At 40.2% G+C, this 12,765-nt stretch overlaps 1 protein-coding gene across 4 annotated transcripts in view; it reads right to left on the bottom strand.

Annotated features, from left to right (window-relative positions):
• Nucleotides 1-12,765, bottom strand: part of LOC127577612 (mitochondrial glutamate carrier 1-like) — a 110,891-nt gene that overhangs the window by 41,323 nt on the left and 56,803 nt on the right. For all 4 annotated transcript variants that reach the window (XM_052028903.1, XM_052028902.1, XM_052028901.1 and 1 more), the window contains exon 4: nucleotides 1,166-1,221. In XM_052028903.1, coding sequence (XP_051884863.1) covers nucleotides 1,166-1,221 — 56 coding nt within the window. The remainder of the gene's footprint in view (nucleotides 1-1,165; nucleotides 1,222-12,765) is intronic.

The raw sequence follows: 12,765 nt of genomic DNA on the forward strand, positions 1-12,765 counted from the left end.
TATTCTTAAAGAAACAGAACGTATTTGCAGGCAGATTCACCTGATTTTTCCTTAGGTGGCTACATAATAAGTGGTGTGAAGCAACTTATATTTCAGCTTATTGCTTTGTTCCCACTGAGAGCTTGTCCAAAGAACATTGATAAAACAGAGAACGGAAGTGGGCCATTTAGCTCCTGGAGCTCGTTTTGCTATTCAGTGAAAAAATTGACTGATCTGTGACCGTCAAACGCAGACCTCCAAATCTCTTTGGATCTCTGATCCTTATAACTTTCCACTGACAAATTAAGAAAATATTCTGTGATATCCTTTTTAATGTCCACATTTCTTGAGATCACATTTGCCTACCTTGAAATCTGTCTGCTATAGTACTGCCCATTCACTTAAGAAATATCTCTTTGTAATCTAATGCTGGCACCCCCCCCCCCCCCTTCTTAAAATGCTGTGCCTACATGTGTCATCATCAAATTTGTGGCTGAATATCTCCTTATTCAAGGTGGAAGCAGGTTCCATTGTAGCCTTCAAGAGGGAATTAATTAAATATACGGTGAAGAAAAATATGCAAGACCATGGATAAGGGGTCAGTGGATGGAGCTGGCAAGTTGCTGTGGTGGAGAACTGGCATGGACATGACAGGCCAAATGACCACCCTCTCTCCTGTAATTATTTTAAGACATTTATATAAAAAGTAAATAGTTACACATCCTTCAAGGACCTCACTTACATCTGACCATTTGCGGCTCTCTCTCTCTTCTTCATCTCCTGCCTCAACCAGGTCACTAAATTGCACCCTCCCCACCTTCTCAAGCATGACCATTTTAACTTAGTCTCTCATGAGGAACTTTAACAAATGCTATGGCAAGTTCATGTAAATAACTTTCATGAAGGTTCACTTGTCCACTACTGGTTGCATGGATGCAAAGATGTGCAGATGTTAATACAGGTTCTGCTGCTCCCAGATACAAGTTGTTGTTGAACCAATACATGCAAGCTCCATCAAACATTCAAGTTAAAAACTTCAGAGCACAAATGTAATTCAGATGCACTAAGTAATCACTTACTGACAACTAAACACAGAAGAATAGAGAGTTAAAAGTTCTTTTACTATTTATGAACTTCTCTGCAGACTTATGGAATGAAGTAGAAAACAGAAAATTTTAAGACTTACCTCGATACATTCCAAAATAGCCATCTGATCGGATTGTCTTCATAAGGCAGTCAGACCTGAAACAAAATGAGAATTACAAATTTTCTCTTCAGCAATCATAGACGGACAAAAAGACAGACTGCCATTACACAATAATTAAAAGACAGATACTGGAGATTTCCTATAATTGTTATTCACGGTGACACAGTAAACATATTTTCCATTCTCACTTTAATAGTTTCTTCAGGAAAGGTTTCACTTTGGTACCATTCTCTGTCATGCAAAGTTAAATCACCAACACAATGTATATAAATCACTTCATAAGGAGAGTTCCAAGTATGCCATAAGTTTCACCTGCTGGTTAAGTGATCACTGTGCCTTCGCCATCTTTTTATTGTTTGTTATTTTCAAGTCATTTTCTCCTTCTCCTATTTGATACTCACTCTGCACGAGTCTGATGGACAATGGCTCTTTCTCTTTACCATCTTTGGAAGTGTCTACTTCAGCACTTCCCCCAAAATAACTTTCTGGTCAGAAAAGTAGATTATTGACACCAAGTTTTGGCTATCTGCAACATACCAGCCAGACTATCGGTTCCTGATTTTCTTCAGCTTCTCTTTGCATACATATCCCTAAATTGCACCAGGTGTCTCTCTTGCAAAAGCACAGCTGAAACCATAACAACCAGAAACAACCATTCTGTAAACATAATACCTAGCTTTCGCTCGCACCAGAATTTGTGATATTTGTTTAGAATCATAGAGCACTTGCAACACAGGAGGTAGTCATTTGGCCCATCGTGTCTGTGTTGTCAATCAAAAACTTCCCAACCCAATCCCACTTCCCTGCAGGTCATGGCTCTTCAAGTACATACCAAGTTGATGTGGGTTTCTACCTCTCACCCTTCCAAGCAGAGAGTTCCAGATCCCTACCACCCTCTATATGAAAATGTATTTCTCACCCCCCCCCCCCAAGAAAATCCTTCTACAATTAATTCTATATGCCCCCACCCCACACCAAGGTTTTGATACCTCTGCTAAAGGAAACAGGTCCCGCTTAATTTTATTCATATCAAATAAATTTTCCCTTGGTCTCTTCTGTTCCAAATGAAACAATCCAATCTTTCCTCACAATTATAATATTCCAGTCCTGGCAACATCCTTTTCTGTTTCCTCCAGTTCGACACATCTTTCCAGTTTTGACACCAGAACTATAGAGTCAAGTTGTGGCTGAAGTAATTCCCATTTTAAAATTTTAAGATTGTTGTCTGCATACATGCAACTCATAACAAATCTTACCTGAATGACAAGAACAACTTCTTGCTAAAGGATGAAGTACAGTTAATGAGTAATACTGTAGATGTCAGTAATTGTACACAAATTAGTTGAACTGGTGATTTAAATATGAACACTATCTAATTTACTAGAATCATTAATCCACACTGTTGTTCACAAACTGATTATGTCTTTTTGCTACGTCAGTCCTATTTTCAGCCTCTCTCCCATCCTGTACTTTCAAGGACAAATTAAGATATTGTAGGTGACCTTCAGTGCACAATTATAGATCACATGCTGCAACCTGAAACTATATTTACTTCACAACTCTTCCCTCTCAGGTCAGCCTCACCAGCCAGACAGGTAACAGCAAGGAAATGGGAAGTTGAAGGATTATGGAAGGAAAAATAAAGCAACGATAGATGCAAGTGAAAAAAAGAGTTCTGGAAACAGATTACATTCAAAAGTCTGCTTGAAGCTAATGCAATTTAGTAACACCCATGGACGTAAACATCCATTTGGCATTTAAAATTTCATGCAGTATAATTTTTTGCCTTAGAATGTGAAGAGTCCCAAATATGATCTACCGTACGACATTGGAGCAGAGTTAGGCCATTCAGCCCATCTTGTCTGCTCTGCCATTTGATCATGGCCAATTTATTTTTCCCTCTTAACCCCATTTTCCTGCCTTCTCCCAGTAACCTTTGATGCCCTTACTAATCAAGAAACAATCAACCTCACTTTAAATACACCCAATGACTTGGCCTCCACAGCCATCTGTGGCAATGAAGTCCACAAATTCACTACCATCCGGCTAAAGAAATTCCTTCTCATCTGTTCTAATGCGACGTCCTTCTATTCTGAGGCTGCACCCTCCAGTCCTAGACTCTCCCACTTCTAGAAACATCCTCTCCACATCCACTCTATCCAGGCCCTTTCAATATTTGGTAGGTTTCAATGAGATCCCCCTTCATCCTTCTAAACTCCAGCGAGTACAGGCCCAGAGCCATCAAACACTCCTCATACGTTAACCCTTTCATTCCCAGGATCATTCTTGTAAACCTCCTCTGGACCCTCTCCAATGCCAGCCCATCCTTCCTTAGATATGGGGCCCAAAACTGCTCACAATACTCCAAATGTGGTCTGACCAACAACTTATAAAGCCTCAGCATTACATCCTTGTTTTTATATTCTAGTCCTCTCAAATATTCATTGCAGTTAGTTCTTTCTTCACAGCCATCAATAAATGTATTGATTAGAAAGGAGAGGGGCTACATATTCCACAAACGATGCCTGCCTACACTTCTTCACAACTTACATTTCTTTCTGTTGTTTTAAAGACACCAACTTAAAAACACAAGTAACAGAAGCAGGAGCAGGCCATATCCCTCTAGTCGTTTAATATCTGGCCCTGCAGGAGTGCAAACTGGCAGCCTCTCACTCAAGTGCTCATGCTGCGTGGAAACTCGCATAAAAAGGCCAGCAAGGTGAACAGCACAGAGGTTGCCACATCTATTCATGACCAAACTCCATGCACGTGTACATTCCAGCAGAAGAACTTGGCTGACAAACAAAGTGACAGGAAAGCTGGATAGCATTTCCTCTTTTAACTTGGGTGACGAGGCTTCCTTTATAACTAATGGAACTTGGATTCATTTTTCTTCAGTGCAACTTTCTTTCATTCCTTCAGAGTATGATCAATGATCAAGTTCCTCATGGTTGTCCCTATCCCTTTCACCTGATTCAGCTGAAATACTGCATGTGTGCTCTTGCCACCCTTCCTCTATTTTTGTTGGTCGTCTTCAGTACCTTCAAAATGGCACATTCTTTCCAAAAACAAAACATCTGCCACTCTGGCAGTTTTTGCCCTGATCAACCTCACCATACCATCCCTCAACCCAACTACTGCTATACTCAAGACATCAAACTTACCGATGCACTGAAGAAGGCATCCCCAATCTCAAAGTCAGAACTTTCCCGATCAATTCATGTATCCACAAAATTTATTATTCAATTAACAGATGCTGTCACTCATCTTGCTTTCCTTCAGGGAGCACACAGAGCTCAATCCAAAAGGCAAAGCAGCATAAGCATCAGATAAGATGGAGGGGCAGTGTAGCTGGTAGCAGAGTGCGACTATTATAATTAAGCAGAAGGGGTAACCCCAATGAAGTGCAGAACAGATTGGCTGAAAATGTTAACTATGCACTAAAAGCACAAAATGCAAATACATCTACAGTGAAACTCACATTAAATGAAACATTCAGGACTTTGGTGGTACCAGACTGGAAGATTTTCAAGATAATTGGATGATGTTCCTACTAATACTCCAACACTTAAATTTATTATAAAATTTTAAAAAATGAATTAAGTGAGCCCAGTAAGTTTAAAGGGAGTGTAGGAACCAGGGCCCTGGTGAGTTTAAAAAGGGAGTTCAGGAACCAGTTCCCTAGTTGCCACACTACCGGTCCTTTGTGGAAGAGTACTTCTTTATAGAAGAATGAGAGGAGATCTTATAGAAACGTGCAAAATCATGAAAGGGATAGATAAGAGAAAGGCAGGAAAGTGGTTTCCACTGGTAGGTGAGACAAGAACTAGGGAACATAGCCTCAAGATTCAGAGGAAGAGATTTAGGATGGAGATGAGGAGGAACTGCTTTTCCCAGAGACTGGTGAATCTGTGGAATTCTCTGCCCAGGGAAGCAGTGGAGGCTACCTCAATAAGTATATTTAAGACACAGTTAGATCGATTTTTGCATAGTAGGGGAATTGAAGGTTATGGCAAAAGACAGATGAGCCATGATCTTATTGAATGGCAGAGCAGGCTCAACAGGCCAGATGGCCTACTCCTGCTCTTATTTCTTATGTTCTTATGTTCCAAGTAAACACCTTTGAACACAAATCCATCAGACAGTGATCAGTGCGGAGCATACTGCAGCCACTGGAGGATGGGGACACTAGGGATGCAGTGGGGTGGTTCCTTGAGCAGACTGTCCAGACCATCTGGCAGAATGCCTCTTCGCCAGATCTCACCAACAAGACCTTGCTTGGCTGGCAGTGAGGGGGCCCTCCCAGTCAGAGGCTTCCTGCACAGACAACATATCCCCCCCAATGCACGCTGCCCACAGGACAGCTGTGGTGGGGAAGAGACGGTCACCCAGCTCTTTGCAGACTGTCGATTTGCTAAGAGTGTGTGGAGACGGATGCAAGGGTCCATGTCCCAGTTCATCCCCAGCAGCTGCATGACAGAGGATTGATCTACAGGTTGTTCCTAGGGACACACACGAGACATACATCAAGTGGTGCTGGAAGGTCTCCAACTCGGTGAAGGATGCCCTTTGGTCTGCCCGAAACTCGGTCTTCCGGCACAGTGAGACACCAGTAAGGGAATGCTGCAGACTGGCACAGTCCAGGCTGCAGGAGTACGTGCTGAGGGATGCACTGAAGCTCGGTGCAGCCGATGCCAAGGCTCTGTGGGGAACGACCAGAGTCTAGACTCCTACTACCACACATGGGGGGGGGGAAAGAGGTGGAAGCACACACACTTGTTTTTATTATGAATAAAGTTTATTTTTGAAATAAAGAGAAAGCTCAGGAATCACTACCAAGTCAGCCAAATGCCAAACCATTTATTTCCAAACAAATAATAAGTTCTACTGTACATTGCACAAGCATTCAAGCCTAGATCTTGGATCATGCGTGCAGACCGATCTGGAAGCAGTTTGCTTAAGCACAGCAGTATGTTTGGGAGTACAAAAGCTGCAGTAGAAAATGTTATGTTAAACCCTGTGCTGAAGATGATATGTAAAATGGACACTGGGAAACAAAGTAGATGAGGCAATCGAAAGCCGATGTTGGCTCTAGTACTCACGCAAGTTCTCTTTTCTCTGTGTGTATAGCATGAATATTCAACATCTTTGAACTTAAGTGTTTTCAAACTCTCAGAAGTTCAGAACCTCGACACGATTTGTCTACTTGAAACAGAATCAATACAACTAACACAACTAATGCCAGCTGGCAGTAACGTGTCCAGTAAACTTGCATCTTGAGACAGCGTGATGGATTAAACACTGATAAAACTGCAGTTTTTCTTTCAGAAAAAAATCAGCACAAAACCAAAAGAATTGTTTCACTGACATGCACTTTGGTTCAAACAAATCTAGCAACTATGAAGAAATTTCCATACCATGCATTTCTGGAAACAATAGCAAAGTTGTTGAAAAATAAAATACAGGTTACTCAATTGGAGGCAGCCTTGCAGATTAGTAGAGTCCAGTTTAATAAACATGAAGCCTTCCTTTCACTGTTACCAAATATAATAACAAAGTATATATAGTACAGACACAGGCCATTTTGTCCAACTGATCGGTGCCTCTGTTTATGCCTCACGTGGGCAGCTTCCCACCACATTTCATCTGATCTTATCAGATCTTCCACATTAATTGTTAGATGAGTTTATCTAACTTCCCCCTAACCCAACAGCCTCAACTGCTCCTTGTGGTAGGTTCTATATTCTTACCACTCTGAGTAAAGAAGTTCCTTCTGGAGTTCCCTCTTGGATTTATCAGGGACTTGCTTATTTCTGTGGTTTTAGTTTCCATCTTTGCTAGGTCTGTGCTCTCTGAGCTCCACACAGTTTGAAAGGACACAATCAGGACACCCCTTCAGCCTTCCATTGAGAAAGAAGTCCCAACTTATTCAGCTTGCTTGGTCAATGAAAGACTTAAATTTTAGATGCAACATTTTTCATTCTTGGCTTGACAAGTCTTTACATTCAATGAAGTGACTTAGTAGTACTGCTATTGTTAGTTGTATATACTCAAGGTTCTGGTGTTATCCTTGTACCCTCTTCACATCTCTCATAGCAGCTTTAGTGCAGCAAAATTACCCAACGACTCCTATGAACATCGATATAAAAAAAAGACTATTTCTCAACCATCATTTTCTCAATCCCTGGGCCAGAGGAACGAAGGCCACACTATGGAACATCTGGTACTTGCAGGAGAGCTTATTGCTGGCAAGACTTTTCCAAGGTTGTTCTCAAGGTTTTACCAGTTCCAAGACAATTTCAATCCCACTCTGTCTCACTGGGTTTTGTATATAATGAGGTTTGGCACTTCATTGCAGAATTGAGAAAGCTCTACACTGTCAGAAATGCCACCTTTAGGATGAGTCATTAAATCAAGTTAGTTCAGATATGTTGCTTGTTGAAAAAGATGGAGGGGGGGTGGTGGTGATAAACAGCAGGGAAGAAAAATATAACACATAGCAAATTAAAGAAAAAGTGGTCATCAGGAAAGCAAGAGAAGTTTCTAAAAAGTTAAACTGTAATCTTAGCTAACACACAAGATTCAATTAACATTTTATTATCTGCTTCATACACTGAACATTTACAGAAGGACACCAAGGATTTAATGAAGAACAAACATGCATTCAAACAACATCTCCAACTGTAGGATATTCAACTGCTTCTCTGCCATTAAATTACATTGAAGTAGAACCACTACTGTCATTTAGACAAATATCAGCCAACTGCACTCAATGAGGTACCACAAATAGCAATGGGATAATGACTAGAAAAATCACTACTTGTGGTATTGGTTGAGGGATGAACATTGACTAAGATGCATAAGAGAATTCCTTTGCTCCACTTTAGATGAGATCTGTTAGCCTGTCAGAAGTCAGCTAAAAATCAAAACCGCTAATAAAATCTAGATCCTTCCTGGTCTGATGACAACTGCTCACAGTTAGATGTTCCAAGATTGTTGACTGGTATATACTTTAAGAGACTATGTTGGTCTTCTCAGAATAGAATGATGATTGCAGTGTATTGCCTTCCGTTCCAGGTGGAGTGAATGTATAGTTTTTATGTTTACATTCCACAGGGTGATTTATTCAGATTCATTGTTGGAACAGATGCATCTCAGTTTGGGGAAGAACTATCCTGTACTGATAACAATTTTTCCAGAGATAGAGTCCCAAACTACTGATAACAGGGTCCCATTTTATATAGGAAGTATGAAACCGAAGGTTAATTTGGAGAGATAGCCGACAAACACTAATTAATAAACATATTATGATGAAGTTATTTGAGATCCCATTGTTGCCTTTCCAATAACTCCTAAAACCTTCCATTTCTAATGGGAGAATTTGGATAAGTGGTAGGTAATGTGAAGGTAGGTCCTAGCTTCCTCCTCAATGTTAAATAGATGAGGATTTTTTTCCAGAAACAATCAGTACCAAATCCAGGAGAAGACAAACAATTATTACAGTAATAAGGTCACTAGAGTGACCCATAAACAATATGAACAGGCAATGAATTTAATTTAAATTAAGGAAACCAAAGGGGAACGCTACTTCAATATTTAGAATCCAACGGTGGGACACGTGCAGGATTGGAGAGGTTGAGAAAAGAATCATGGCTCAAGAAATGATGCTTTCTTCACAAATGATAAAAATTAATTTGTAACCTTTAGTGCCTAGTTTACGAGCATATGAATTAGGAGCAGGAGTAGGCCACTCAACTCCTCAAACCTGCTTCACCATTGAATAAGGTTACAGTCAGATCAATCGTAATTTTAAGTCCACATTCTTGTCTACCCACAGTGACCTTCCACCCCTTATTTAATCAGGAATCTATCCATCTCTGCCTTAAAAATATTCAAGAACTTTGCGTTCACAGCCCCAAGGAAGAGAATTCCAAAGACGCAGAACCCAAGGAGGAAAAAAAAGTCTTATCACGGCTTAAACAGGTGACCTTTTAGTGATCTCCATTTCTAGGCTCTCGCACAAGACATCCTCTCCATATCCATCTCGTCAAGACCCCACGGGACCTTGCATGTTTCAGTCAACTCCCTGCTCACTCTTCTAAACTCCACTGGATACAAGTGCATCCCATCCAACCTTTCCTCATAAAATAACCCACCCATTCCAAGTATAAGTTAGTAGATCTTCTTTATCTGCTTCTAACATTTTAGTATCCTTCCATAAATAAGAAAACCAATACTGTGCAGTATCCAGATGAGGTCTCACCAATGCCTTATATAACTTGAACATAACTATCTTACTTTGGTATTCAATTCCTCTTGCAATAAAAAAAAGCATGCTGTTATCTTTCCCAATTATTTGCTCTACCAGCACACTAGCCTTTTGCAAGTCATTCTCTAGGAAACCCAGATCCCTCTGCATCTAAGCTCTGCATTCTCACACCAAGACTGATGATGATTGAGATTTCCAGACAACTTGCTTAAACTGCAGGCAGTTGCTAACACTGCCCTGAAGGCAGACTTAACATAATACAACAGACAAGACTATACAACAAATCTGTTCCTTTCCCCACCTGGGACAGGTACCATATTTTGACAGTTGGAACAAATCTCTTTCAGGCTACCTGGAAGAAGAAAAGTATCTTATTTCCTTCTGGGAATTTTGTTAACTGCAGAGTTTAAGATTGGTAGCTATATAATACAGTACCTGGTTTTAAAATTGTTATTTAATGCAGAACAGAGACCATAGTTATTGAGATTGTAAGAAACTTTTTTTTTCAAAAGAAGGGTTTGAAATAGAAAGAATGTAAGAAAAGGAATGACATGACACAACTCATCATATGGTGCTTTGCCTTAAAAACAAACACAGGTAATATTTCTCACTTTTACCATTGGCATGGCAGAGTCCATGATCCAGTTTCATTTCCAATTATTTTAATGGAAATTGCAAACAAATAAAGCCAAAGTTGATGGTTCTGCAATGAGCAAAGGCCAGTGGTGGAGTTGGTGGTGCAGCAGTTAATGCTACTGTTTCTTAGCTCTAACAGGCCAGGGTCAAACGTCACCTCAGGTGCAGGGTCTGAACATTCTCTCTGGAGCAGCTGGTGGAAACCCACACCGACACAGTTTCCTCCCATGTCCCAAAGGCACATTGTTAGGTTAATTGGCTCTTGCAAACTACCCCTCAGTGTGGGTTAATGGCAAAAAAAATCAAAGGGCAGTTGATGGGTGTATGTGAAAGAGGATAAAGATGCATGGATACAGGGAAATGAAGAGGGAAGAACAAGTGGGCTGATTTGCTTCCTCCTGCCTCATTAAAAGTACAAGGTATTTACTATGTCATTAGTAATACTAACCTGGTAACTACAATTAATATGGAGTGAGACTAGGTAGATCTGCCTCACCAACCTCCTTTAACTTTGAGAAAAGTGACAAGCTAAACCAACTGTAAATCCAACCACATTGCCATCTTAGACTTCTGAAAGGCACTTGATAAAAATTACACATAACAGGCTAATAATTAGGTTAAGAGCCAAATATTTTCAGGTGAAATTGACATATGAAAAATAAACTGGCTTTATTGTAGAAATTTAAAAGGCACTGGTTAGAGGGCACTGTCGAGGTTAAGAATGGAGAGATAGGGAGCAGTAATAACTAGAGTTCCTCTGTGCTGTTGGTAAAATGACAATTAATAGCTCAGCAAAAAAAAAGTCACCATATGCAGTTGACTCATGGTATCAGCTTGGCTTCAAATCTTGATTTCAGTATTGGTGTTAGGCCAATTTCCATCTGGGTCAATGAGACATTACTACTGCTAGCATTCCTAATTACACATGCACTGAGACAGTATCATTACACTCTGGCAGAGTCACATCAACCCTAAAACTTGCAATAGTCAAGAAATACATTAATAGAACCAATGCAAGTCATTTCCAATGGCCCATAGTTCCTATATGGTTATGACTGTAATCAGTCGAATGCCATCTATAAATTCGCTGATGATACCACTGTTGTTGGCAGAATCTCAGATGGCGACAAGGAGGCGTACAGGATTGAGATAGATCACTGGTCACGTGGTGTCACAACAACAACCTTGTATTCAACATCAGCAAGACCAAGGAATTGCTTGTGAACTTCAGGAAGGGGAAGCTGGTAGAATACACACCTGTCTTTATTTAGGGGTCAGCAGTGGAAAGGGTGAGCAGCTTTAAGTTCCTGGGCAGGGCGTCTAGAAGGAGGCAGCCATTATTAAGGACCCTAACCATCCAGGACATGCCCTCTTCTCATTACTAGCACTGGAGAGGTGGTACAGAAGCCTGAAGACCCACACTCAGTTCAGGGACAGCTTCTTCCCCTCAGCCATCAAATTTCTGAACAATTCATGAACACTACCTCATTATTTCCTTTTTTCTTGCACTAGTTTTAATTTATAGTAATGCACCGTACTGCTGCCGCAAAACAACAAATTTCACATCATTCAAGTCAGCGATAGTAAGTCAGAATCAAATTTAGTCCTGCGCTAGTCTACATTAAATACTAAAAAGACCCCTCACTGTAGGGGGAGAAAAAAGCTAAGGCGATCTCACTGATCCATGTGTACGCTGTGATGCAACAGCAAATGTACAGTGGAGTCCAGGTCCAGCCTTCAGTGACAATGAGCACTCCCAGGAGGGATGGGGGTCACTGGTTCTTTTGTACAGCAACAGATGGAGGCTAAAGATCTGCAAACATTATGATGAATGGCACTTTCTCTCCAGTGAAATGAAGTTTGCAACTTACAACATTTTGCAATGTCAACATTTCAAAGACTCATGACATCAGTATGCCTTAGTTTTCTCACTTGCATTTCTGTGATGTCAATATTAATTAGAAAACCTCTATATTTTTGAGCATCTAGTATTGCTCAAATTGTAGAGTCCTTGTGTTGAGCTAGAATCCATACGATGTAGATAAGGAAAAGGATTGAGGAACATCAAACCTTCACACAATGTGACCAAATACAGCTCTTCATATAGTTCTAGGTAACTTTGATAAGTTAATAATAAGTAACTGCAAAACACTAAAATGGACCTCAATTTGACTTTCGATGATAGTTTAAAATCTGCAACATAAACTCAACTGTAGAAAGCCTCAAATTTTATTTATTTATTTATAATGAAATTAACAGAAATTAAAGTCAGGTGAAATATGCAGTAGGTGACCTAGCTAATATACATCACATGGTAGAGATCACCAACAGTAAAGAGTATTACAGTTACCATGAATTGAGCCCTGTGCTATATCATAGTGGTTTTGATTTCAGGAACATGTCAAGGAACCTGATAAAAACACAAATTACTTGATACTCAGCATCAGGCAGCATTTGTGGAGAGAGAGAAAAAAAATTAAATGCTTCACAACCATCACCTTTCACTAGAACTACAGTAAAATGCCAATGAAAGGTCATTGACTCGAAATGTTAACCATTTCTCTCTCCAAAGATGCTGCCTGACCTGCTGACCATCTCCAGCATTTTCTGTTTTTATTTCACATTTCCAGCTTCTGTAGGTTTTTTCCCCCCCATTTTGAACTAGATTTTTTTT

The sequence above is a fragment of the Pristis pectinata genome, chromosome 14, assembly GCF_009764475.1.
Source record: "Pristis pectinata isolate sPriPec2 chromosome 14, sPriPec2.1.pri, whole genome shotgun sequence".
Taxonomy (NCBI): Eukaryota; Metazoa; Chordata; class Chondrichthyes; order Rhinopristiformes; family Pristidae; genus Pristis; species Pristis pectinata.